At 37.4% G+C, this 27,886-nt stretch overlaps 3 protein-coding genes and 1 long non-coding RNA gene across 8 annotated transcripts in view; 1 reads left to right on the top strand and 3 right to left on the bottom strand.

Annotated features, from left to right (window-relative positions):
* Window positions 1-1,326: 1,326 nt before the first annotated feature.
* Window positions 1,327-13,458, bottom strand: LOC5513426 (neurofilament medium polypeptide). 3 transcript variants are annotated; one of them, XM_048721214.1, is made up of 13 exons: window positions 13,287-13,458; window positions 13,068-13,164; window positions 12,879-12,949; window positions 11,138-11,272; window positions 8,843-8,986; window positions 8,211-8,365; window positions 7,835-7,889; window positions 7,178-7,370; window positions 5,916-6,781; window positions 4,334-5,852; window positions 3,377-3,843; window positions 3,220-3,275; window positions 1,327-2,493 (listed from the first exon to the last, which is right to left on the bottom strand). In XM_048721214.1, exons 1-13 carry the CDS (start codon window positions 13,341-13,343, stop codon window positions 2,250-2,252), a joined length of 4,059 nt encoding a protein of 1,352 aa, XP_048577171.1. In that variant the 5' UTR covers window positions 13,344-13,458; the 3' UTR covers window positions 1,327-2,249. The 3 variants fall into 3 exon arrangements, with proteins under 3 accessions (XP_048577171.1, XP_048577170.1, XP_048577172.1); XM_048721213.1 differs by having other exon boundaries at window positions 4,334-6,781; XM_048721215.1 differs by having other exon boundaries at window positions 3,220-3,298; window positions 4,334-6,781.
* A 972-nt stretch (window positions 13,459-14,430) lies between these two features.
* On the bottom strand, window positions 14,431-18,447 carry LOC116618822 (triple QxxK/R motif-containing protein). Its single transcript, XM_032382950.2, has 3 exons — window positions 18,287-18,447; window positions 16,187-16,275; window positions 14,431-14,783 (listed from the first exon to the last, which is right to left on the bottom strand). Exons 1-3 carry the CDS (start codon window positions 18,342-18,344, stop codon window positions 14,694-14,696), a joined length of 237 nt encoding a protein of 78 aa, XP_032238841.1. The 5' UTR covers window positions 18,345-18,447; the 3' UTR covers window positions 14,431-14,693.
* A 332-nt stretch (window positions 18,448-18,779) lies between these two features.
* LOC5506289 (1-phosphatidylinositol 4,5-bisphosphate phosphodiesterase gamma-1) overlaps window positions 18,780-27,886 on the top strand; it is a 28,208-nt gene continuing 19,101 nt past the window's right edge. For 2 of the 3 annotated variants that reach the window (XM_048721200.1, XM_048721199.1), the window contains exons 1-15: window positions 18,780-19,160; window positions 19,283-19,432; window positions 19,615-19,708; window positions 20,049-20,099; window positions 22,247-22,328; window positions 22,782-22,862; window positions 23,335-23,369; window positions 24,115-24,166; window positions 24,266-24,367; window positions 24,512-24,627; window positions 24,971-25,056; window positions 25,703-25,823; window positions 25,913-25,998; window positions 26,379-26,458; window positions 26,555-26,618. In XM_048721200.1, coding sequence (XP_048577157.1) covers window positions 18,926-19,160; window positions 19,283-19,432; window positions 19,615-19,708; window positions 20,049-20,099; window positions 22,247-22,328; window positions 22,782-22,862; window positions 23,335-23,369; window positions 24,115-24,166; window positions 24,266-24,367; window positions 24,512-24,627; window positions 24,971-25,056; window positions 25,703-25,823; window positions 25,913-25,998; window positions 26,379-26,458; window positions 26,555-26,618 — 1,435 coding nt within the window. In that variant the 5' untranslated portion in view covers window positions 18,780-18,925. Of the gene's footprint in view, window positions 19,161-19,282; window positions 19,433-19,614; window positions 19,709-20,048; window positions 20,100-22,246; window positions 22,329-22,534; window positions 22,577-22,781; window positions 22,863-23,334; window positions 23,370-24,114; window positions 24,167-24,265; window positions 24,368-24,511; window positions 24,628-24,970; window positions 25,057-25,702; window positions 25,824-25,912; window positions 25,999-26,378; window positions 26,459-26,554; window positions 26,619-27,886 lie in introns of those variants that run through there. The other variant, XM_048721201.1, reaches the window with a different exon arrangement.
* LOC116618823 lies at window positions 20,844-21,715 on the bottom strand. The gene is made up of 2 exons (XR_004296360.2): window positions 21,390-21,715; window positions 20,844-21,151 (listed from the first exon to the last, which is right to left on the bottom strand). It is a non-coding gene; the product is annotated as an uncharacterized LOC116618823 (long non-coding RNA).

The following is a 27,886-nucleotide window of genomic DNA, read 5'->3' on the forward strand; positions in this document are numbered from 1 at the left end:
GGGTTTAGCATGGTACCCAGGGTGGGTGATGGCATGGTACCCAGGGTGGGTGATGCCATGGTACCCAGAGTGGGTGATGCCATGGTACCCAGAGTGGGTGATGCCATGGTACCCAGGGTGGGTGATGCCATGGTACCCAGGGTGGGTGATGCCATGGTACCCAGGGTGGGTTTAGCATGGTACCCAGGGTGGGTGATGCCATGGTACCCAGGATGGGTGATGCCATGGTACCCAGGGTGGGTGATGCCATGGTACCCAGGATGGGTGATGCCATGGTACCCAGGGTGGGTGATGCCATGGTACCCAGAGTGGGTGATGCCATGGTACCCAGAGTGGGTGATGCCATGGTACCCAGGGTGGGTGATGCCATGGTACCCAGGGTGGGTGATGCCATGTTAGCCAGGGTGGGTGATGCCATGGTAGCCAGAGTGGGTGATGCCATGGTACCCAGAGTGGGTGATGCCATGGTACCAAGGGTGGGTGATGCCATGCTACCCAGGGTGGGTTATGCCATGGTACCCAGGGTGGGTTATGCCTTGGTACCCAGAGTGGGTGATGCCATGGTACCCAGGGTGGGTGATGCCATGGTACCCAGGGTGGGTTATGCCATGGTACCCAGGGTGGGATATGCCATGATACCCAGGGTTGGTGGGTAATTTAAGTGTAATTTTATTTGGAGTCCCTCTGATTGAGAGGGGGGGGTAAAAGCTGTTTACCCCCCACCCAATACTTCATAAGAATTGAGTTACTAGTTGTTATGGTAGGATAACTTTAACCCTTTCTATGTGGACAAGGGATGCCTGCAAATTGCGACTTCTATTAACTACAGTATACACCTATTTTAATAAAGGTTGTCAGTGCAAATGGCAATTGGCAAATGGCATTTCTACGACAGAAAGTAACAATGCTTCTTGAAGAATATGTATAAATCACAACAATTATCCATTTAAGGTTACCAATGCTTGGCTCTGACATTGCTGGACTCTATTTAACACGTTTAATTTCACAAATAATTAGTACCAATAAGCCATTTACCATTTACATTGACAACCTTTTGTGAATTAGGTGTATATTCAAACAATTATAAACAAGAATAACACCTGGAATATATGTGGAATGTACATTGTCATCTTACAAACCAGACAAGAAATCCAGACACTGGCTTGCTAAGACATGTTTCTAGTTGACTGGTTGAATATCTCAGAAGCGAATGGTAGGAAAAACATTCAATACATATTTTCAGTGTTCATGCTTTTACTGGTCATGCTGTAATGAGGGTGACGCCCTGGGTAGAAACAGAGAACTTGAAAGAAATGGCAAAAATAATTTGCAAAATAGAAAATTATATTTTATTAGATCAATTCAAATGTATATAAAAGTATTGAAAAATGAAAAGAATCTAACAATTCACAAGCAAAAGATATTAAATCGTTAAACAACAGCAGTATTATTATATGGAAAGAATTCTGAGAATTCAAATTTCATCACAACAAATGAAATTTAATCAGATCAGCTATTCTTTTATCAATGATCTTTGGATCAATTTGTCTGTAATCTTGCCAAACTCAACAATTAAAGAATTAAAAAAGGAATGGAGTTCTCTTTCACAACATCCTCGTGACTCAGGGCATCGCAGGGAGCACGCGAGAAAGAAAGAGCACTCCCTGCGTGCCGGATCTCCGTGACGCCCTAGGTCCCCACTGATGATTTCACAAAATCTTGATTCTTCTTTGTACTATCATGTTTCTAGCCATCAAGATTTTGGTGTATCAAGGCAATCTTCAGGGGCGGATCTGGGGGCCCCCGGCCCCCCCCCCCCTATTTTCAGACATTTGGCTTAAGTATAACAAGAAATTTAAGGAAATATATGAAAGAACAATAAGCCTGCCACCCCATTTTTGAAATTTTTGCTTCAGAACTCCTTTTTTAAAACTTCTCGATCCGCCCCTGATCTTTTACAAAAAAATATATATTGCTATCTTAAATATAGGATCATCTTAAGAATACATTTCTTTACAGTGTTTTTTTTTAAATTTCTTAAAAGTTTTTAATCATGTATGAACAAATGGAGTCATCAAGAATCTAACATGGTGATAACAAGATGGTTATTAAAATTTATTTATTTAAGTCCTTTAGAAAAAAAAGATTGTACAATGTTAACGCCCCCTCTTCTGGTTGCTTCTACTTGCATGAGCTTATTGGTGGGATCCATTACCATGATATCTCTGCCAAGTTTGTATGTACAGGCCTTACTGTCTCTTCCTTAACTTTGGTGGCCGAACTTTTGGTGTTGAGCTGATATATCGGCTGAACACTTTATAAGCTATGAAGGCTACCACACACACACCTAAAACAATAAGAACTTTCTTCACAATTGGACCATAACCAGTTTGCCAATCTTCCTGGCGTTTGACATTGTCCTTGATTTTACTGACTATCTCTGCTGTCTTTTCGTTTTTTTCCTTCCATTTCCGCTTTCTTAGAGCCGCCTCTCTGTGGAAAATTGATAAGTATTTATGTAGTTATGAGAAGTATTTATGAATGGTATATGTTGATAAGGTGACTTCAGGACATTGAGAGGTATAAAACTGGTCAGATCCTTCAATATTTTCTAGTTTAATTTTTAAATGGAATGCAACATTAAATAGGCATGCATTTCCCTCATTCAGGGGAGGTAGGGAGATAGGGGAGGGATGGAATGCGTGGATATCCAGCCCCCTTTTGGAGTTCGTCTTGTTGTTTTGTATGAAATAATGGTCAAACTCTTAAGCATTATGTCCAGTCTTTCCAGGGGCAGATCTTAGGGTGTAGCGAGTGCCCCCAAATATTTTCAGACATTTGGCTTGAAAATAACAAGAAATATAAGGAAATCTACTGAGTCCCCCTTCTTTGAAACCCTTGCTTTGTCCCCCGAATCAAGGATCTGCCCCTGCTTTCTAATTCAACCTCCCTTTACATGACAGACAAATGTTTCAAATAAAGCTTATTCACATCAAAAAAGGCAGATAATTCCTTCAAGTACTAGGTGAGTTATATCAAACAAAATATCAAATGCAAAATTGGGATGCAACTTTGTGTTGCTTTGTTGGGGTTTTAGTATCTATTCGCCGTGTGAAATCATGACTTTTTGGTATCTCTTGGAAGTGCACATACTTAAGGTTTTAACTGCCATGACCCCTCCCTTCAGAGAAATACAGATCCACTCTGTCTTTTGCTTACTTTTGGTCCTCTTCTTTTTGCTGAAGGTCTTCTTTAGAGACCACATTCTCTTCAGACTGCAAGACAATCTAATGTGAGACTGTAACAAATAAAATATGCACAATTCTAATAACCTGAGCGGCACAAATTGCTACTTCTCTCCTAAAACTTCACTCACCTCTGTCTTTGCAGCAGTACCATCGTCACTACCATGTGCCTCCATGTTATCAGTTTTTGTTCCTGAAGAAGAAACCTGTGTTTCCCTGTAAAGTCTATCTATTTTTTCTCCTTCAAGTAGGCTATTTGAGTCCTCTTGGATGCCTGAGTCTGGGCGTGAGTCCGTACAAGTGGGATCTCCCTCTGTCTTGGATATCACACTACCTAGAGCTGTGTCTCCATCTAATAAAGAGGATACTAATGATGTACTGTCACACAAGCTTCCAATCCCTACATCCTTGTCTGGAGATAAGGTTCTCCTTTTATCAGCTTCTTCCTCCCCTGCCCCCAACATGTCGACCTTCTCTACCACTTCTTCCTCATTTTCTGAATCACCATCCTCTCCAATTTCGTCCTCATCTGAGGAGGAAGCTGACAAGTTGATGATCTCATCCTCACCACTCCCCTCTGATGATAGACCATCGTCATCTTGAAGAGGGGAAAAATATATCAATATTTTGCAATTATTCACACAATGTTAGAATAATGTAATACTGTGGAAACTTGATGTACAGAAGCCATACTCTTGGTAAAACAATATAGATTTCAGGTCACAGCAACCATAAAATATATGGACAATAATTTTGATTGAATAATATTTGATTGTATAGGTAGTAGATAGTTTAGGCCTTATTCATTATTGTAAGCTTACCCTCTATTTCACTGCTAATTTTCTCATGGTAATTATTTAATACATATTATTTAATAATTTTTAATGAAATTTCGAATATTTAACAAAACATTTAAAAAAATTTAATTACAAAACTGCTGGGATATGGTTTTCATGTAGGGATGTTTTCATTTAGGAACTTATGTAGTATTGACCATGTTACCTGAATTAAAAAAAAATATTCCTTTCTATCATCAGAAAAGCTTATCATCAATGTACCTGAGTTTGCAGACTTATTAAGCTATCTACCTGAGCCTGGGGTTGTCCTTTTGGAAGACGAATCTACTCTGTGTTCTTCCTCTTCAATTTCTTCATCATATGCCTGGGTTTTTTCTAAACCTTCCTTCTCTGCATTTTTTTCCATCACTTCTACATCATTTTCTTCCCCTGACTCTTCTCCGTACCCTGCCTCTACATCTACTTCTTCATCCTTATGATACCCTGCTTCTACACCATTTTCTTCCCCTGTCTCTTCTCCATACCATCTCTTAATATCAACTTCTTCTTCCTCGTCGTACCCTGCTTCTTCATCATTTTCTTCCCCTGTCTCTTCTTCATACCCTCTCTTGATATCAACTTCTTCTTCCTCATTGTACCCTGCTTCTTTATCATTTTCTTCCCCTGTCTCTTCTCCGTACCCTGCCTCTACATCTACTTCTTCATCCTTATGATACCCTGCTTCTACACCATTTTCTTCCCCTGTCTCTTCTCCATACCATCTCTTAATATCAACTTCTTCTTCCTCGTCGTACCCTGCTTCTTCATCATTTTCTTCCCCTGTCTCTTCTTCATACCCTCTCTCAATGTCAACTTCTCCTTCTTCATCAGACCCTACTTCTTCATCATTTTCTTCACCTGTCTCTTCTCTGTAACCTTCCTCTATATCTACTTCTCCCTCATCATCCTCTGCCTCTAAATCGTCTTCATCTCCTGCCTCTTCTCCATGCCCTTCCTCTATATCTGCTTCTTCCTCTCTGTACCCTGCCTCTACATCCTCTTCTTCTCCTGCTTCTTCATCTCTTGCTTCTAAATCCTCTCCCTCGTCTGCCTTGTCATCTTCATCCTCCATGCTCTCTTCATCAATTGTTTTTATATCAACATTCTCTCCTGCAGCTAGCACCTCTTCCATTCCTTCTCCCTCCTCTGTTGTACTCAATTCTTCCTCCCCTTCTACTTCATCAGTCTCTGCCTCTAAATTTACTTTCTCATCTGTTTCTTTGTCCCCATCATACATATCCTCTTCTAAGCCATCTTCTCCCATCTCCCCCCCTTTATCTGTCTCTGCATCATTTTCCTTCATTTCCACATCTTCCTCTAAATCAACCTCTTTCTCTAGTCCTACTTCCTCTATTTTTTCTGCACTAACAGGCCCTTCCTCTAGCTTTGAAACCTCTTTTCCTGTTTCTTTATCACCTTCCTTCTTTGTTGCAATGTTTTCTTTATTCCTAGCCACTTTCTCTGCCTCTCCACCATCTTCCTTTTTGGCTACATCTTTTTCCTTTAAGACAGCCTCTTGCTCTGCCTTCTTATCCTTCTTCTTACCCTTTCTGAGAAAAGAAGAAAACAGCCCCTTTTTCTTAGCTTTTTTATCTCTTGTAGTAGCATCAATGAGGGAGTACTGGGTAAGTATTGTGCCACTGTTTTCTCTGTCATCTTGCAGATCAGACAGGCTTTTGCAGGGTTTCTTCTCTTTCACTATAGTATCACTCGCCCCATCTTCCCCATTATCCTTGGCCTCTACATCCTCTTCTTCTCCTGCCTCTTCATCGCTTGCTTTTACATCCTCTCCCTTACCTGCCTTGTCATCTTTATTATCCCTGCTTTCTTCATCAATTGCTTCTATATCAACCTTCTCTCGTGAAGTTAGCGCCTCTTCCATTCCTTTTGCCTCCTCTGTTGCACTCAACTCTTCCTCTCCTACTCCATTACCCTCTGCCTCTAAATCTTCTTCCTCATCTTCTCCCATCTCCCCTCCTTCATCTGTCTCTGCATCATTTTCCTTCACTTCCTCGTCTTCCTCTAAATCAACCTCTTTCTCTAGTCCTTCTCCCTCAAATTTCTCTGCACTAACAGGCCCTTTTTCTACCTTTGAACCCTCTTTTCCTGATTCTTTATCATCTCCCTTCTTTGTCACAATATTTTCTTTATTCTTAGCCACTTTCTCTGCCTCTCTACCATCTCCCTTTTTGGCTACATCTATTTCCTTTAAGACAGCCTCTTTCTCTGCCTTCTTTTCCTTCTTCTCTCCCTTTTCAAAAACAGTAGAAATCAGCCCCTTTTTCTTAGCTTCTTTACCTCTTGTTGTAGCATCAGTGAGGGAGTACTGGGTAAGCATTGTGCCACTGTTTTCCCTTTCATCTGGAAGATCAGACAGGCTTTTGCAGGGTTTCTTCTCTGGCACTATAGTATCACCCGCCCCATCTTCCTCATGCTTACGACGAGGTGGTACAGTAGTATCACTAGCTTCCACTTCTTGTTTAAGACGGGATGGGACTTTTATATCACTAGTATCCTCTTCCTCATGCCTAGGCCGAGGTTGGGCTGTATCATAAGTCTCCCCTTCCTCAGGCTCCTGACAAGAAGGGGCTGTATTGCTAGTGTTCTCTTCCTTGGGTTTACGACGAGGCGGCAAGGGTGGGGATTCCTCATCTTCATGAGGTTCTTCTTCTACAGATCCACTTTGCATAGCAAATTCCCCTGAAAAAAATGGAAGGTATTTTTACAGAAAAACCAAAGATAAAAAAAAAAAACAAACAGAAAACACCTGATATAGTATATTCACTATTCAAACACAAACATGGGCTATTGTTAGTCACCATCATTCTTGTTAGGCACAAGGCAACAGCAGCCAACTGCTTCAAATTTATTTTCTTAAACAATAACAACAAATGTGATTGAAAGTGAGATTCAAAAACAGACTTTACTGTTACTTCACCTCTACTTTTCACTAATAATATTTTCACTCATAATATGATCTTTATTGCTTCTTAGCTTTGCACTCAACAAGAAGTTCAATTCCCCCAAGGCATGTAACACATGTCAATATTAAAGGAAAAAGGAGATGGTTAGTACTGTACTGTATGCCCTACTCACTTTCTTTTTGTGCCATGAACTCGTCAAAGGCAATTTGGTATATATCTGGGAACAGGGCCAAGGTCCCCTCAAGGATGGCGATAGAGGTGAAGCGCAGCTGGTCTGGGGTTTGAATCAGTCCAACTCTGTACTGACGAGCGGCAAGGAGCCTTTCCCCTAGGTCTACAGCATTCAGGTTTCCAGTAGCTTCCACCTTTGGAAAACAATCAGAAAGCCTTTAAGACAAAGTACATAGAACCCTCAGAGGATGTTCACAGAGGTGCTGAGAAAATACATTAAACGTTCAAAGCGAGCTTGGAGAGATGCTGACAAATTACATAGAAACATTCATAGAGAACTTACGTAGGGGCTGACAAACATGTCTTAAGCAAACTAGTATTAACAACAACAACAACAACAACAACAACAACAACAACAACAACAACAATAACAACAACACATCAGTATACTGCGAATATAGGTAAGGTAAGCTAAAAATTTCCAGAAACAAAATTTACTTTCAAATAGAAGGTAAGCAACAAAATTCCAGAAACAAATAGAAGGTAAGGTAAGCTACAAAATCCCAGAAACAAAATTTACTTTCAAAATAGTTTATTATAAACATGTCACAGGGCAAAATGTTTGGAAAATACAGACACAAGTAAAAGTAATACATACCTCTGCTAAGATGGAATCAATCATAACAAAGGTCCCCGATCTGCCAATCCCAGCACTTAAATCAATGAAAACATATGTTATTGCTGAGAAAAAAACAAACAATCTAAAACATTGTCTGAAGATGGAAGGGGGGTCTAAAAACTTGTTTTAATTCTAGCAGAGAGGAAAAATGGCATTTCTTTTCACGGCTCTGGAAAAATGCAGACCTAAAAAATTGCTAGGATGCTCTTAAGCTCTAGTTACTTATTGCAAAGAAAATTGTATTTTTTTTCAGGTTTTTAGTTTAATTGAAACCAATCAACCAATCTCGTGGTGGTTTATAGGGAGATACAGTATGACAGAAATCATAACAATTCTCAAAGCAAATCTTACTTACCTGCAATGTATAACAGCAGGGCCTACATCAGATGAGAGTACTCCAGCATTTCGGCATTCAAACAAGAAGGATAAGAAATATCCTGGAGCCTTCGGCACTCCAAAATCAGGCCATGTCAGGTAGTGATAGTGGTACACAACACGGGTCTCTTTTGTCTGAAAAAAGACAAACGTCCCTTAGAAAACCAGACTTGAGCTTGGGCCTTTATATCTAACCAAATCAGTATAAGTCAAAGCACTAAACTTCATTTTCAAATATCTGGAAGGTGCAAATCACTATGTTATTTTCATATATCATGGGTTGACAGTGCTGAAAAATGCAAGACTAGTTCCAGTACCGCGGGGTTAAAACAGACTTTTTGTTTTGAAATGGCAGCATTCTACGAACTGTCACATTTTGGCAAATGCTTAGAAAACTAGACTAAAGGCTATAATTTTCTTTATGACTCCCTTATTATCACACAAATTTGTCATCTTTTGTACAGTATGGTTTTAATGCTGTACAGTTAGTCAAAACAGCAACTGAAGTCAGCCTTTCATACCTTTACTCAAACGATTCAACACTACGATTGTGCTTGTTTTCCCAGAGCACGCGCATGCACATACGTTATTCAGCAACGTCTCATGGGTTACCTTCTTGTTTTCTAGTTCCAGGATGCGGACAGTGAACTCTTCTGACCTGTTCTCGGTGATGTACTTTATTTGGAAGCTGTCAAGCTCCAAGCAGTTTACGTGAGCATAGCGCTCTCCACAAGGCCAATACTGAAAGCACTTTATCTAATGGGAAAATATAGGAATTCATGAAATAATTATGGCTCTTCACAAGGTAAATATTGGAAGCAATTGATCTAATGGGTAAACATTGGAATTTATTAAATTATTTTACAAAATTTTTTTTTATTTTTTGGATGGCTGTAAGATATTTATGGAAGAATATGTGTGTCAGTAAGCAAAACATGAAAAGCTTTATATAGCAAAAAAAAACACCCGAAAAGGAAATTATGTAACAGGGTGGTGAAGAGTATTTTCGTGATTCGTGATTGACCCTAAATTAAACCCGTGATTCGTGAAAAGCCTAAAAATAAATCCGTGATTCGTGATTGAGTACTTTATTGTGATCCGTGATTGGGGTATTTTTACTTTCGTGACTCGTGATTTCGCATGGCTAAATTCGTGAAACGTGACCGTTGACGCTGACAATAATTAAAACACGAATACATGTAAGAGATTTCCGAATAAACCTGACCTTTGTTTAGATTGTTGACCTCTTGCTGTGCTAGTTTAATATCCGATGTATCAAGTGTCTTAGTTTGTGTGACACTACTCCACCAATACTTGACAGCGCTATTGTTTAAGTATGATTGGTTAAGTAACATAAAGCCAGGTCAGTTTTGACGGACTCGTCAAACGCTAACGATAGTCTAGTCATTTTTCGAAGCTTGCAGGTCTGGGCGCCAAGTCACGCTCTCTCACAGAGCACTCTCCTCGTATTGAGAAGAGAACAAGTCACTGTATCTATCCACACAACGTTATAATATGACTATATGAGCGCATACTAATTTCAAGAATAAGACCTGCTAATTCGAAAAATGTTTTGTGACGTTGTCACTGAAGTACTCTATAATAGTTTGTCCAACAAGATTAGAGTATGTGACTGGGAACTACAACACAGCAACAAATAAGATCGATGTCGAACAGGCTAGGTAAGTGTCTTCCATATTTGTTTAACACATGTTAATATTCGTCTTAATATGCTTAATATTCGTCCACCATGGACATGAAATAATTTACAGCTGAATTCGTTGTTGCGCGACCTCGGTGGTCCAAGATCCTTGTCTCGTTTGGGGAATAGCGCGTAGTCAATCAACGCCTGACGTCGGATGGTAATTGAGACTAGCCGTTGTATCTACTCATCGGTGCAGTAATTCCAGAAAGAAAACATATTCCATCATTATTTTAGAGTTATAATCATAATTCTAATAATTTTCAAAGGAAATGAAACGGTCATTTTAAAATTCACAGCATAATTGATTTGTAATTCGATCAGGCGTTGATTGACTACGCGCTATTCCCAAAAACGAGACAAGGATCTTGGATTCGCTGAGGTCGCGCAACAACGAATTTAGCTGTAAATTGTAACTGCGAAAACATATGTAAATTTGCCTGTAGTTATCAAAATAGTCCTCCAGATTGTCGATAGAAAAACAAATGCAATTAATCTGTTATCAAGAGGATGGAACTGGATTGTGGTATGAGGTATTTTCTATTGTCAGAAAAACGGCCAGCAAGCCTGCAAGTGCCCCTTCTTCAAGAAAATATACATGTATTAAATCACATATTCCAGTGGAAGTCTTACAACGAGAGTCACTGCAAAACAGTGCTCAACTTCGCTTGACAGGAGCTGTAGAATAATCACTTCGTATCGATTATAACGGTATTTTTCGCGTCATTATTCATACATTTACATGTAAAAGTAAACAATCATGTCATTGTGTGTTAGTTTAACTGATAAGTGGATCAACCGCAGCGTTGTTCTATTAAACAAATTTGTCGGTTAAACTGCATTGAATGCACTGAATCTCCAAGTGACTGTATATTTAAATCATATATTCATGAGAAAAGCAAAAGTTAAAACCATGATTCGCGAAAGCTTTTTTTTTAAATTTGTGATTCGTGAAAGTATGAAAAATAACTTCGTGATTCGTGATGGGCCCCCCTCTTCACCACCCTGTTGTAAGAATTACCAGCATAAATGCAGATGGGCTAACCATAGGTAGACTGGCCAATCTGACCAACTGCTATTCATTCAACATTTTTCTAATCATACTTTGCACGAAACTTAAAGAGCCATAAAGACTATATGACCCTATTTTCAACTTATAAAGGCCTTAAAAAATGAAGTATAGAGAATATGGTAGGAGCACTGACCTGGTTTTTCTCCATAACTTTGTTCAGCATTATCACAGCTTTAGAGTTGTTCTCCCATACCATCTGCCAGAAGTGGTCTGCTGTATGTGGGAGGGGCCCTTGGGCGAGAATGTACCTCTTGCCCAGCTCAGGAAACTAAAAATTAAACCATGGCTAGTGAGCATTATTCAGATCACAATGAAGCAGCATTTATTACCTAATTACACTTAATTTTTGTGTCATTTTAATTTAGCGAATTTCGCGATTTTAAAAAAGATTCGCGAAAATAAAGTGACATGAAAATTAATTGTCGCAAAAATTAGGATGCGTGAAAATTAAATGAGTACACAAGAAGCCTTTGGGGGAATATTGGCCGCTGAATACGCTTTATGCAAACACCTTGTCTATTTAGTAATCTAATGTACATATAGAATGGTAAGGGTTGAGTTGGACTTGTATTTATAGATTTTTACGAAACTAAATTCAGCCCATGCATCTTTTTGTTACAAATTGTTTTAGTTTTGATGATTACAGCACATTTTAATTCCACTTATTACTTGTTTTGCTTGATTTTATTATCCCAAAATCGCGGAATCATGAAAATAAAGTGACCTGGTTTTTACGAAAATAGGAAAATCGCAAAAATAAAGTGTTGCGAAATATCGCCATCTCAAAATCGAAAAATTTTGACGGTTTGCATCTCTGCAACCCTACAGCTCTAAAATTGAGCATTCCCATGTCAACTCAATTTAAGGAAAATGTGCCAGTAAAGCATAGGAGCCAAACATAAGCTTAATACTTTATTAATTATTTTCTACAAAACTGAGAGACAGGCTTTCACCTTAATTTACAATAAAAGTTGATACCCGACCGGTCCACCACCCCTGTTCATGTCTAGACATATCAGAGAATCCTGTCCAAATTAACAGCTAACAGTAATAAGTAATAACACAAAATATGTCCAGTGAATACAGACACACCTTTTACACATACATCACCAAGCTTAACATCATTTAAAATAAGTCTACAAAGCTAATAATATAGTGTTAAATTGTTGTTATTCATTCTAATTTTTAGCAAAAATGTCTTGGTAGTAGCTTTAGTATCTCTTATGATTTGGTTCAGTTGTGTGTCAAAACCAATAATGAATACTGAATAACTATTATGTAAGCAGATAAGCTATATCTTCCACTAGCCAAAGGCCTACTCAGGTAAAATAGAACAACAACATGGATTATATAATGGATTACTGTATAGCAGCTCTTGTTAATGTCGTGTTTAACAATTCCTAAAAGGATTCTATATTTGTTTATAATTGAGTTTGTTTACACTTCATCTTTTATATTCAGAAGTTGCTTTCTCCATCAAAGCAATAAAATCCATATAGTCTGACATTTTAATGCATGATACCACAAGGCAATACATCTAGATACATATCAATATGCAGGCAAACTCCCATAATAAACAGATAATCAGGGTTCATTATAATAATATTAGTATTCAGAGTTCATGTTTCAAGATCTTATATTTCAGTGCTGAAATAGGATTTTGTAAATAGTAATGCATTTCCTTAGTTAAATAATAAGTTACGCTTGATTGACAGTTTAATATCATTTATCTTGCATCTGTATAGGTTGAAGTGGGTTTAGATAGCCAAGCTCCGGTTTAGATAGCCATTTGTAAATGGTAAAATAACTGACCAATGCGTTGTATGAACTAAAAAAACATTTAGACAAAATGGTTTAGTATGGCCTTATCATACCTCAACTAGGTTAGCGTTGATATAATCCGTCCCATTCTGCGTAGATTCCAAGATAATTCGGCTATGATCATCTGAAAAAAACACAAATATACACACAACCGGTTTCAAATGAAAATCGATAACAAAAAATTAACAGACAAACGAACTGCCAGGGTTATTGCTAGTAAGTACTACACTAGAAATACTTACACGGCAAAACATCTCTGTAACGATTCAAAGGACGGTTAGCAGGTAGTTTAGCTGCTGCCACTTTTCCAGCATTTTCCCTTGATTGCCAATTAAGCTTCTGTGAGAATAGATCAACTCGTGAGATGGATTATTTTTCAGTGGGACATGGACCCCAAAAAAGTTGTCGACACCGTAGTGTGCCTTTTGTAAAGAAATGGCACATTTTGGGAATAAACTTACGTGGAAAAACGGAACCCATCCTTCTGAATTGTCTAGATCGTCTATTTGTTTGATCATGATGGGGTAAATGGGAAATTTGGCAGGAAAAAAGGAGAAATTTGAGGTGTTTTCCTGCTAAAATCCTCACGCATCCCGACGGATACAAACCTGATAGACCCAGGCCCGCTCGGACACTCGCGGCGGGCTTTATCTCGGGGCATTGTGGGTAATCGCGCAACTATACATTGTACAACTAGAAGTTCTCGTGAAGAAGTGAAGTGCCCGAGCTCATAGATTGGTTGGTCATATTCAATTGCAAGGGTTAAATCAATATTCTCTTAGATTTGTGTGGGGCAGTTCGCACATTTTCCATAAGCCAGGTTTATGCAAGACGCCATTTTCTTTGCAGCCATTGTCTTGGCTGATCACTAACCCTTTCATGGTTTCTCTGTTTGTTTTATAAGAGAAGTAGAACAAAAACAAATTGCTTGTAGTCTTATTTTATTAAACAAAAGAAATTATTTAATTGAAGCCATAAGCCATACGCAGTAAGCTATTTGGGTCTAAGTGGTGGCCATGATAATAGCTACTGAAAAGATTTCTGCTTGTAATTGATTGCAATCAATGTTAACACTAGCTCGCTGCGCTCGATCGAGCAAAAATGTAGCTACCCGGGGGGGTTTCTTCAGGGAAAAAATGATAGGGATGCTCGTCGGGAAGTTCGAAAAATACCCCTAAAAAAACCGGCACAACAAAAATTGCTACCCTAAAAAAAAAACTCAGAAGCCCTAAAAATACCAATTCTTAGAGAAAAGCCTATTTTTCCTCGGACACCCCCTAAAAAATACCCGAGGCCTGATTTTGACCCCTAAAAAATACGACGAGCATCCCTATCAAGTCGACATGGGAAGAACCCCCCCCCCCCTTCAGGGTGTAGCTAGCTTACCGGAAAACCTACCAAAGGCTAAAATGTAGCCACTGGACAGCCTCTATCTGCTGGTGTGCGTTGGACCTTGTGGTCTCCATCGACAGTTGAATATGAATAAGAACTTTTAAAGAGAAAGTCAACAACTTTCTTTTAAAGTTCTTATACTACTGGGCATAGTGGGGTGGGGGTGGGGGGTGGGGTTCTAGAGGGACGACAGGGAACAGACACAAGTCCATCAGCTTTGTTCATAATTTTATTAAAGATTTTATTTACAATTTGATAATAGGCTAAACTGCAATAGTATTGTTACTATGTTTCTTTATAAAATTTAGGTTCTATAATACAATGAGTAAAAAATTTAAGAAAAATTAATAACAAAACAGAAAACGCATGTAAGAGCCCTGGGTCATACAAGAAAAATCACTCCATGAGCATGGGGGTAATTTTTTTTAGCTTGGTATTGTTCATATATTATATACATCTGTAAATCTGTGGCGTTTTCATAGATTCTTTCCTCCAGTCATTATGTAGAAAATGAAGTAAATTGCCACTAAAACTGCTAGCAAGAACAATATGTAGAGCAGGATTATCTGAAAAGAACAAAAGCAATACCAGCTATGACTTTGAAGTTGAGGTTCAGGTTTATATGATGGGAGATACTGCAGCGGTGTAACCAGGATTTTTAACAGGAGGGGGCCAAAAAGGGACTTTCAAGGCATTTTTCGCTGTATTTTAGATAATCTCTCATACATTTACTGGGCGCCCATAAAAACAGCCAATCAGTTTTAAGGGACAGCACTTTAGGTGTGGTCAACAGCAACTGTTACCCCTAAAAGATAGCACAGGTGTGGTCGAAGCAATTTCTAACCCTAAGCACTAAAGAAACAAGCACATTTTCAGTTTTCCTGAATTGCAATTCTTAAGATGCCACCATTGAGCACATCTCTTTTCTGACTATATTCATGTCCAGTTTTTATTAGGATGTGATGATCCACTAAGTGTAAACCCCCTAAGGGATAGCAGAAACGGAAAAATTTTGAACACCCCCTAAGGGAATAGCAGTTAGTAGAATTTTCAAACCCTTACCAAAAGGACGATCACCCCATCTACTTTTATGGACAGTCCCCTCTCCCGCTGGGCTATGAGTAGAATAGACAAGGAATGATAATGACCTTAAGAGTGATTAACCAAAAAATAAAGGAAGGCTCAGACCCTAAAAAAAGCATAAAGCATAAAAAATGCCACTTCCTTTGGGAAAAAAAATGAGCAGCAAAACTGTCCCTGAAAAAAAATGGGGTATGACAAGTAGATGTGGAAAACTGGACTAACAATATCTTCAAATAACCCAAGATATCATCTAAAATGATAAATATTGGCAGTTGACAAATGAATCCCTCTGAATTCCACTACGCTAACTCTAATAAATGATCATGACCCTTTCCTCTTCTGCATCATACCAAAGGATATATATTAACTGAAATGTTAGCCCCCTAAAAGACCCACAAGTACCCTGATTATATGAATGGTGTGGTCCATGGGGATTCTTCCTAAAAAAAAGTCACATATGCTGGTCAAAAAGGAAAAAATGGACGTGACCTGAGAAGCAAAAAAAAGGTATCTGAAACTAAAAGTAAGAGTATCTTGTCTAAGATTTAAACCATGTCATGAAGTTGTCATTCACTAATGAAATCCTGTCTATGAATCAATCTATTTTTATCTACCCTCCCCCCCTTTTAGCAGCCAAAAATACAGTAAATGTATAAGACATTATCTAAAATACAGAAGAAAATGCCTTGAAAGTCTCTTTTGGGCCCCCTCCTCTTAAAAATCCTGGCTGCGCCGCTGTGATGCAACCTAAAGGTGTAGAAAAGGGTCCTAAGAAATAGAACTTGGATAACTTTTACACCCTAGGGATACAAGGACAAGCATATGTAACTTCTTTAAGGGGAAGCCAACCCTTGGAGGTGAGGTTTCAACACTCAATTGGGTTTACATTTATTGGGTTTCCAGATTTCCTCGCTTGAGCCTTTTCCTTTGCAGCTAGAGTTTGTTTCTTACTCCTTCCTTTAAACTCTTGTTTTCCTTCAGAATTCAAAAATACTTTTTAGAAGAAATAAATTTAAGAGAGAAGACATCATACAAATAAATCCATCTTATCTAGTCTCAGGACAGACTGAGGACAGACTGAGGACAGACTGAGGACAGACTGAGGACAGTCTGTTAGCATAGCCTACCTGTAGGCTTTGATAGTTTTTCCGGCATGAAAACCCCCAAAACACGACCTTCGCATTTCATGGCGATGGTGGCCGGGTTATGCGAACTCCTTGTTTACAGGGTTTCTGTGCCGTAAAAAAACTATCAAAGCTAGTGTTAGCATTGATTGCAATCAATTACAAAATCAGTACATAAACTAATCAATCAACAAATACCCAAGTTAGCCAGACAAAACAGGCTGTTGCCACTGGAACAATAAGAGGAATAGATTTATGAAGAAGATTTTATATTATATTTATTTAATATGTATTTATTATATTTAAATTTAGATCGCCCCCCCCCCCCCTGCCCACAAACAAAACAGATGACAAATACCACAGGCGTACCAGGATTAGGATCAGCCCCTCGTAATCCTTCAGGAAAATAAAATATAATTTGAAGTTGTGGGCACAAGGCTAATAGTAATGCAACTAGCTTTATTAAGAAAACAGTCAAGACACAACTTCAAATTATATTTAATTTTCCTGAAGGATCACGAGGGACTGATTCTAATCCTGGTCCGCCTGTGCAAATACAAGATGACTTAAGGCTTGCTTGCAAAATGATTTTTTTTCTAGAGTTACAGCCAAAATAGTCATTATAGATGCATTTTTCACCTATTGTTCCCAATAACAAATACTATTACCATCTTGACAGTTGTAAAAGATAGCCAAAAATAATGTGAGAATTAAAACACGGCATTACTAAAAAGCGGAACCGGCGGAACCGGAGGAACCAGTATATTTTGCTTAGTTATAGGGGTAGGGATGTCATACTAGGAATATCATATATCATACTGTAATACTGCAAGTGTGCAAAGGGCACGATTGTAGCTGGAACTTGTTACTAATAAATTACCCACTTCTTTATATGTACATGTGCATATATATATACACACACATGAATACAATCAAGATCCAATCTATCAAAAGGGCTGGAAGAATTGTTAGTAATTTTGAAGTACTTTGAGACCTGGCCCACACACACTTGGGATATCCGGAAATATTATGCAATTATAGCCAAGCCAAGTTTGCCGTTGTCAATCAAAACTTTAGGTAACATACAGTATGATATTTGGCGTTATCTCTAACAGGACGCTATGAACAATGCTACTAACAAGACGCGCTTCTAAACAAGGATTTTTTTTTTTGTCTCTTATTCGGAACTTTCAACGAAAATCGGAATGCTAAACCTACGAAGGCTAAAACTATGAACGCTTGCATGTGTTACCTCTGACGAAACGCGCTTCTAAAACAAGGGTTTTTTGTTACTAATCCGATACAAATGGATACAAATTGCATATGACAGAATGTCATACTAACTACTACCCCTATAACTAAGCGAAACATACTGGTTCCGCCGGTTCCGCTGGTTCCCGTGGTTCTGCTTTTTAGTAATGCCGATTAAAACATATGACAAACAAGAGTCTCACAAGCATTGCTGATAAAAATGCCTCAGTGTATTTTGAAACATGATGTCCCTTATTATGGTTATTATGTAAATCCTTGCCAAATACACTTTATTGGATATTGTATTGTATTTGGGGTATAGAATATAGTCAAGTTAGTTCTTTTAGGAGGGAGATATGGCATTTATCCTCTGCACTACAGTAATTGACTAGTGAAAGATATATAAAGTCAGAAATTGTATATTAACATTAATAATACCGCTTATTATAATGATTTCAGTGATTTCCTGCTGCAAAAATAAACGACTCTTGTCTAGAAACTTTACAGAACACGTGATCAAAATTTGATTTGATTATTTTTTTAATACACAGAAATTCTGCTGTTTTAAAGCTATTTCGATAAAAAAAATGCACTAAAGATGGAAGACTTACCTAAGCTTTTTCTGTAGCCTTCTATTTCTGACTTTCCAACGACGTCCTTACGCGCCATCGACTCAAATTTGTAAAATAGTATTATATGTTTTTCTGTTTTCCTCTGTTAGTTTTTTTTTTTTGCAACGTGGCGCCAGGTTACTAAGTCAAAACATACACCACAGGCAGCCCATGGAATATTTTGATTTATAAATTCCTAAAATAAAAGAAAGTCATTGATATTAAACTAACTTCTCCATGAAGAATAAAAAATACTGACCCTGAAACAATTGCTTTATACAAGCATTTAACTGATAAAGCTGATATTTATTTTTTAGTTAATTATCGTCGTTTCAGCCACAGCTTTGTTTTCACCTGTTATTCATCCTGTTAAGTGACGGAAAAAATGTTTTTATCGCTATTTTTCAACAACAGTCGCGTTTTTCCTCCTCTGGCCAAAACAAACATCCTTGTTTCGCTCAGTCATTCTCACACCACGGATGTGAGGCTGCAAAGTCACGTGAGCCGTAAATTTCATGAAGGATATGCAAAGGAGGAAGAGATGATCTTCCAAAATACGGCGGCCTTCGCGCTAGACGATGTCTATACCAACATTGCATTGATCAACGAGTTAGGGCATTACACCAAGACATACTAAAGATGTCGTCTGCAGGAGAGGCGACGCGATATGTCGCCCAAACCTCCCCCGACCTCGGGGACGAAATGGCAAATATGGGCCCGATAATAACTGCTCTGAAAGAGGGCAACGTTATGACTCGATATTATAGCAAACGAGCTCCTGAAATAAGAATCTTTAGCTTGAAGTTGGAGGAATTCCAGGTGATTTGGTCTAGGACTGGTGGAGGAAAGGAAGCGAGTAGAGTGGAGGGATGCGGTAAGGAGAAGTATGATCATTTAGGAAACCGAAATACAAAGTCGACTTTTAGTTAAAAGTCATTTTGGGGGTGAATAAACCACCAAAATATTCATTTATTATACTTCCCGTTTTCTTTACAGTGAAAATCAGAGAAATTTCCGAAGTTCGACGTGGTCAGGGTTCCAAGGATTTTGAGAAAAATCCCGATTTGGCGAGGAAACTTGACCCAAACTGCTGTTTTGTGGTATTTTTTGGAAACCAATTCAAACTGAAAACACTTAGTGTTGCTGGTAAGTAACCCCAAAAAACGGATGTTTCACCTTGCTCACACGACAATTTGACACTAAATATGCCATCACCTTTTGGATAAGCATTATGTTATCCTGCTAAATGGATAATCAGAGCACGAAAGAACATTTCTGTTGGAATCGAATGCTCTATTTTTAATTCCATACTATTTTTATCCACACAGCTCGCAGCTATAGAGAAAGAGAATTCTGGGTGAATGGTTTGGTATTTCTTATGTACGAAAGCCTAATGTCAACACAGCCAGTCCTATCATACAGGTAAAAATAAAGTCAAACAAGCGATGTGTCGAACATTATAATTCTTCTCTAACTTTTATATCCAATCAGATTAAATTTGTGACATCCCCAACAGTTAGAAAGTTACCAACCCGACTTTAAGTCCCCTGTAAAATTCAGCATGTTCCATCCATACATAATTTGTGTTTGCTCATTTTGACAGCTATTTTAATTATGAAGAATAGCTAGAATGGAAATGTTTTATTACCTGCCTCGAGGAAACAGACAGTATTATACAACAAATAGCTCATTTCTAAACATTACAGCTAGGAACATCCTTTAGAACCACTTAACGTTATACCATTAATTTTGTTTTGCTCAGATGGTTGCTCAGGGAGTGGAACACACTGACCTCTGGTTCAGCAAAGAAGAAGTAAGAATACACCTGCTTTGTAATTCCCTATATATAGGAGTCTTTGAGTTGGTTATTATTATCGTCTTTCTCCCTGTATTCCCTTATGGGGATTATTGGAATTGGCATTAACCATTCAATACAAAAATCCCCATTAGTTTTTTATTGTTTCTAATTGTGACAATTAAGTGAATATCAATCAAATTAAAGTTTCAAATTAGTGGTGACTTTGTGATTTATATTTTTTTGAACAGATCAAATTTTGTAGTGAAAACAAATCACAAATATATCTCTTACAAAACAGGTAAATAAAAAAGGCCTAAATAGTTGTGGTAATGAACCAGAAGAATAATTACAATACACAAAAACTGGTATTCAACTCTGCCAAATTTACATCTTTAAAAAGACTTCTTAAAAAAAGACTTATCTTACAGAACAGGGTTATAGTAGGGGGGGGGGGGGGGAGGTGAGTGTCTGGTGGGCAGTGTTTTCTGTTATCTTGAGAGTGATCTTGCAAACATGAATGCAACAAATATGATTATGTAAAGCTCTTTGTCATCTGGTAGTAGTATGATTGTCCTTGTCTCTGATAGACAGCTTCACCTGTTCATCATTTTGCACCAAAAGACTTTTCTCTCATTTCATTCTAAATGAATTTGTTTAGTTTGTAGTGTCATTTGCATTATTTTAACTTGTTTCTATGACTTCTGTATCAATTTCAAAGTGTTATTTTTAATATAAATCACATCATGAGCCAAGATCTTAGATCAATTTTATTTTATTGCTGCCATAGAAAAAAATCTGCTTTAAAAAAAAATTATTCAAAACAATAATTTCAACGATTAAAGATTGTTTACTTCACATCGAGACTGTAATTAATAGTTTGATAAAACAGGATGCATGCTTTGAAGCCTATTGTTTCCTTGTGCCAATCTATCTTCCTCAGTGTTTTCTTTACCAATTTCCCTTGCATATTTACAACATTTGTTCTGTCATGGAACACATTATATTTGTCAATTTGTCAGAATTTTTCTCAATTATTTGTGGTTACTCAGCAACCAATCAAATTTTATCTGTAAAGAGAAATGATTACTTGTATCAAATGCTTCATAATTGAATAAGAGCTGAAAATTCAGAAGGTTCTATGCCCTTTTGGACTTTACCAAGTTGTATTTCCATTATTCAAAGAGTCTGTAACCTTTAATAAATAAATAAAAGCTAAAATTATCATCGGGTTTTTTACCCATTTAGCCAAACATATTTAGTGAACGTTATTATCTAGGAAATACAGTAAAATGTATAAGAAATTACCTTGATCTTACGATATTGGATACAACAATATTGTTTCCTTGTGCCAATCTATCTTCCTCAGTGTTTTCTTTACCAATTTCCCTTGCATATTTACAACATTTGTTCTGTCATGGAACACATTATAATTGTCAATTTGTCAGCATTTTTCTCAATTATTTGTGGTTACTCAGCAACCAATCAAATTTTATCTGTAAAGAGAAATGATTACTTGTATCAAATGCTTCATAATGGAATAAGAGCTGAAAATTCAGAAGGTTCTATGCCCTTTGGGACTTTACCAAGTTGTATTTCCATTATTCAAAGAGTCTGTAACCTATAAATAAATAAAAGCTAAAATTATCATCGGTTTTTTTACCCATTTAGCCAAACATATTTTAGTGAACGTTATTATCTAGGAAATACAGTAAAATGTATAAGAAATTACCTTGATCTTACGATATTGGATACAATAATATTCTCGATTTTATGATACAAATCTGTTCTCCCAAGTGTAATTTGGACCTCGATACAATGATATCATTGATTATCAACTTAGAGAGAAAAATTCAAGACACCACACATGTACAGTGCAGTTGATCTTTTTTTTGACTTGACAGATCTTGTTAGATAACACAGTTTTACAGAGAGTAACTAAAACGTCTTACACAGAGTACAGTTAATATTATTATTTTGTAAAAGTTAATAATTAACCCCACCTCGCTATAACTTTTCAATTGATTTTCCCTTATATCATAAATTCGAGGACCTTTTTGCAACAATAAATTGATTTTATGATTTTACATTTTCTTTCTCCTGAGGGATATTGTAGAATTCGGGTTCCACTGTTCTTCTATCCTTATTTTTACATATTTTGACAGGATTGGAATGAAGGAGGTCAAGGCATTTTTCCAAAAATCAAATGTGAAAGTCAGCAATGCAAGAATCAAAGAACTTCTGCAGGCAAGAATACCTCCTCTCTTTTTGTGAGGTTTTATTTGTTGTACAGTATTCCTGCTTTGCAACAAATATTTGATAAATACTTGGGTACAAATAAGCCATAAATAACTTTTATTTGGAAAACAATTTTGGATATTATTTGGTTATTTGGAAGACAAGTTACCAGTTAGTTTCTGTTTTAATTTTCATGCATTTATTTCTCTTTTTAGGAGGGTGAATGCCTGGGGGGCTCTTCAGGGTAAAAGTTATAGGTATGCTCGTCAGGAAATTTTGAAAAATACCTCTAAAAAATACCTGCACAACCAAAAAAAAAGTACAACGAGCATCCCTATCAGGTCGACATGGAAACAGACTGCCTCCCCTCCCAGGGAGAATGCTGAATATGTATTTGCTCTTAAATAAATAGTCCCATTATTGTTAAAGATTAGCACATTGATGCTCTTATTTGTAATTCAGATGGCAGATAGAAGTAACAACGGGATGGTAGATTTTGAAGGTTTCAAAAGAATCTATGAAGAAACAATGTGCTTGAAAGAGGTAAAAGCTATCTTAAATATTTTACTTTTTTGAATGTTCAAAATCAAACATAAACATTTTAAATCCTAAAGAGACCTGTGGTTTACATTTAGAAATCTCTTCCAATGACCTAGGACCTGAGGTTTTTTAGTTGGATGAAAATGTTTGAAGAGTAAGATAAGTTTGAGTTTGAGAGTTATCAAAAACCTAAACTCTCTGGTCCAATAGGGGACTTGCGCTAAGAGATCATGTGACTTTTTGGGTGGCAAACTAGCGCGCGCTCAAAATAACAGCAAGAAAAAGCAACTTATTCAGCTCTTATGAAAAAGGCCGAAAGTCTTCGTTTTCAGAAAGGGTTTTGTTTCATTATTTTTTTTTTATATAATTCTCTGAGGTGTGACGGGCGCACTCATTTCTGTGATTATTTTGTTTTGAATTTGCCAACAAGAAAGGTCACGTGATTTCTTGCATATTAATTTTTTTTTTCTTGCAGCTTATCCAAAAATTTGGGGATTATATAGAAAATGGGTAGGTATAATCACAAAGTTTAGCCAAAGTGTCAGGAAAATCAATTTCCTAAGAGGGAAGGGGCTAATAGTGGTATCCGAATCAACCAATTGGCCTTGTTTTAATCTGCCGATCCACACATATTTTTGCTCCAATCCAAATGTGCAACATTAGAAAAAAAAACATTGATAGAACAAAAATCATCCAGACATGCTTTGCTATAATTCTAGACCCGCTGACGCATATCCATCATAGCGAAGGTGTATCTTTAAATCCATAATCCACATTTTTTTTAAGGCCTGGATCAACTAATCTGGAACCTCTATCCCCATCTCTAAGAGTCTCATGGGTTTTGTCTTTCTTTCCAGGCCTCCCAGATTTATTTATCTTTTTAGGTTTTCAGCAGCATGGAATGATTTTGTGTTTGAAGCAAAATACTATCCCAGTTTCATTGTAAAAAAAAAAAAAAAAAAAACTAAAAAGAATGTTTGGCCAAAGTCCGAGCAAGTTACGATTTCTTTTGGCTCGAGTTCCTGCTAAGTTACTTAGAGCCAGCATTACAGGGCTATTGAAGCATAGGGACAGCTAGAAATAGTCTCTAGATTTTCTAGCCTAAAAATATAGATTGATGTCCATTCAGTGAGGGGCATATGCTACTTACTTACAGTAGCATGCATCACAGTAAAAATGTTTGACACTTTTTGATTTTTAAACTATTGGTAGCACAAGTTTAGCTCTTACAATGGGTTGTACATTTCTCGTTTAGAACATATGTGCCTCTTCTGAAGTTCCAGAAATTTCTTTTAGAAGAACAACAGGTAGGTGTTTTTTTTATTTAAGGTGATCCTTTTATTATATATGAAAGATTGTTACTTTTTTTTTGTTACTTATTTTTTTAACCTTTCCTTATTTCACAGGAAGCTGGTGCACAGGATATAAATTCAGTCCGTGAATACATGCTTGAATATCTATCAGACAATAGCCGCAGCTACTCAGACCCATACTACACTGTAGCAGAGGTAAAGTATTTTTTTTTTGCAAAATGTTATATGCGTTTACTAAAATACCGTATATATGAAAATCGCAAGAATCATAAAAAAACTTGGTAAAATACACAAGTATAAATACTCTAAACTTTTGGCTCAGCTATCCCTTTTTTTTAGTTTTTAGATTTTTTAGTGTCCAAAGGCAATAGTGGTTTTAATTCAGCACACTGCACTGTCTATCAAGACATGACAAAACCCTTGAATAGCTACTGGATCTCATCTTCCCATAACACGTAAGTCAATTGCTTTCACTATACAATATACCTGATTGTAGAAATGGCTGTCAATTATTCCACTTTATATGTCTTGCCTGGACTGCTTTGTATGAAACCTACTATATAGCAATTACTCTAAGACACAATGTACTGTAAGATGATTGCTCCTACTAAAATACCTCATACACCTAAAAGACTGTCACCTCTACATGGCATATTAACCCATTTACTTACCCACTGGGCTTATCTGCTCAACATTCATGTTCAATTGATGTATTCAAAGGAGCATGAAACATTGTGCATTGCACAAATTGTGTACATGTGCATGGGACAATTTTGCCAATTTGGGCTGCCATTACAGGTATTTAACAGGCGACCAGTTTCAAGGTGAATCATCTGTTGAGGCTTATGTCAGGTGCCTGAGAATGGGCTGTAGGTGCCTGGAATGTGAGTATCTCTAGTACCTGTTTTCCATTAGTGTGTTTCTCTCTCATCATTTTAAAATGGCTATCACTGTAAAGAATCATTTTGACCACAAGGAGAAATATAGACCATGTTTTACTAGTCGGTGGGCCAGAAAGTGAAACCCTCCCATAGTGATCCCAAAAATATATTACGCTTCAAAAAGCACTGGGTGTTGTCGTACGGCGTGGTTGTTTATTCCAGTTAAAAACCACAGGGTACCCACATTGGAATTTTTCGAAAAAAAATTGTTTAACTGAACCAATATTTAGAAAAATAAACCAAACATTACATTCTTGCATCTATTTATTAGAACATCTTCCCATTAAATTGATTGAGGTTAAGTTAATCATTGCTGATTAATATTTATCATTATGAGTACTGAGTTAATCATCATTGTATGTTGGGTACTATGAAAAAGTATACAATCAACTAAAGTGGAGCATTTTGAAAATTACATAAATTTCCTTTCTAAAACACCTCCATGCATCTTCCCTCTCCACCTAGCCAATACTCTTTTCTAGTTTCACATTTATTTAACTGAAGATAGTTTGTTCAATGCTGGTTAATATGGGCTCTATTGATATTGTCCTGCATAAAAAAATGGCGAGATGTCTTTTTTTGTTTACAGTGGACTGTTGGGACGGGCCTGATGGGCAGCCTATAATAACTCACGGCCACACACTAGTTTCCAAGATCAAGTTCCTTGATGTTGTCAGACAGATAAAGGAAAACGCCTTTGTGGCCTCAGAGTAAGTGACCATTTGTACAATTCATCAGTATTATTTACAGGCAGTATCCAGATTTTTTTTTTAAAAAAAATTGGCTTTTGTTTCCTCAGCTTCCCTCTCATCCTTTCATTAGAAAACCACTGTACAATTAGTCAGCAGAAATTCATGGCACAAACCTTCAAAGATGTGTTTGGTGGTAAGCAAAAGTTTACCTCTTTTTGCAAGATGCTATTGAATGCTGCCTGGAGTATACCCAGGCCCTATGTGAAGGTGTTGTCACTTACTTATGTCTCTTTGTTCCCATTGTTTAAAGATCTTAGCTTTCTCTCAAAATTTTTAAAACTTTTGTCTTTGTTATCACTTTGTATACATATTATAAGAACTAAGCTTTCTACCAAATTATTTAGTAAGGACATTAGACATATAATAAGAAAATGCAATTCAATCTAATACATGTCTCACCTCACATCATTCTGATTTATTCTGTAACATATATTATGTTTTTCTTGAATATAAGGAGAGGCAGATCAGAATTTGCACTCAAACACCTTTTTGAATAAATGTTTTTGTTGCTAGAATTGCTGTTATCACAACCCATTGATAGCGGGAAGGAGCTCCCATCGCCAGAAGTACTCAAACGCAAAATTATCCTGAAGGTAAGATGACTCAACCTTTTTTAAGTTGTTGGTCAAGATGAAAAAAAATATCCCTCTTCTTCCCTGTTTGAACATTTGCGTTTTTTTTTCCTACAGCACAAAAAACTTCCCAAGGATCCAAGCCAAGTTGTTGCTGTCACAACAGACACAAGCGAGTCATGTAAGTTATTTAACTGACATAACCACACACTCAGATGCTGTATAAGATAAACACATCACAATGAATCACTCTGTATTACAACATATTATTCAACCATATGACAAACACGTCACAATGAATCACACTATGCCACATAAAACCTTGACACAAAATAACAACACAAGTGATTAACACTCTACTGTACAACATCTAATCATACTGTACCACCACACCATACAAATTACTGAAGCTCTCAAAACAACACACAACAACACCATGCCAACTACTGTACTGTAGCTCTCAAAAAAACACACAACACCATGCCAACTACTGGATCTCTCAAAACAACACACAACACCATGCCAACTACTGAATCTCTCAAAACAACACCCAACACCATGCCAACTACTGAATCTCTCAAAACAACACACAACACCATGCCAACTACTGAATCTCTCAAAACAACTTACAACAACACCATGCCAATTAGTGTAGCTCTCAAAACAACACAGAACACCATGCCAACTACTGAATCTCTCAAAGCAACACACAACACCATGCCAACTACTGAAGCTCTCAAAACAACACAGAACACCATGCCAACTACTGAATCTCTTAAAACAACACAGAACACCATGCCAACTACTGAATCTCTCAAAACAACACAGAACACCATGCCAACTACTGAAGCTCTCAAAACAACACAGAACGCCATGCCAACTACTGAATCTCTCAAAACAACACACAACACCATGCCAAGTACTGAATCTCTCAAAACAACACACAACACCATGCCAACTACTGAATCTCTCAAAACAACAAACAACACCATGCCAACTACTGAATCTCTCAAGACAACACACAACACCATGCCAACTACTGAATCTCTCAAAACAACACACAACACCATGCCGACTACTGAATCTCTCAAAACAACACAGAACACCATGCCAACTACTGAATCTCTCAAAGCAACACACAACACCATGCCAACTACTGAAGCTCTCAAAACAACACACAACACCATGCCAACTACTAAAGCTCTCAAAGCAACACACAACACCATGCCAACTACTGAAGCTCTCAAAACAACACACAACAACATGCCAACTACTGAATCTCTCAAAACAACACACAACACCATGCCAACTACTGAATCTCTCAAAACAACACAGAACACCATGCCAACTACTGAATCTCTCAAAACAACACACAACACCATGCCAACTACTTAATCTCTCAAAACAACACACAACACCACGCCAACTACTGAAGCTCTCAAAACAACA

The sequence above is a fragment of the Nematostella vectensis genome, chromosome 13 (assembly GCF_932526225.1).
Source record: "Nematostella vectensis chromosome 13, jaNemVect1.1, whole genome shotgun sequence".
Taxonomy (NCBI): Eukaryota; Metazoa; Cnidaria; class Anthozoa; order Actiniaria; family Edwardsiidae; genus Nematostella; species Nematostella vectensis.

Coding starts and splice junctions, on each gene's coding strand:
- LOC5513426 (XM_048721213.1), bottom strand. CDS start 13,343: ATGATCAAACAAATAGACGATCTAGACAATTCAGAAGGATGGGTTCCG. Junction 11,273..12,878: donor TCAACGCTAACCTAGTTGAG/GTATGATAAGGC, acceptor TTTAATTTTTAG/TTTCCTGAGCTGGGCAAGAG. Junction 3,844..4,333: donor AAGGACAACCCCAGGCTCAG/GTAGATAGCTTA, acceptor CCCCTCTTCAAG/ATGACGATGGTCTATCATCA.
- LOC116618822 (XM_032382950.2), bottom strand. CDS start 18,344: ATGGCGCGTAAGGACGTCGTTGGAAAGTCAGAAATAGAAGGCTACAGA. Junction 16,276..18,286: donor AGGCTACAGAAAAAGCTTAG/GTAAGTCTTCCA, acceptor TGAATTCTGAAG/GAAAACAAGAGTTTAAAGGA. Junction 14,784..16,186: donor AATCTGGAAACCCAATAAAT/GTAAACCCAATT, acceptor TGTTCTTTTCAG/ATAATCCTGCTCTACATATT.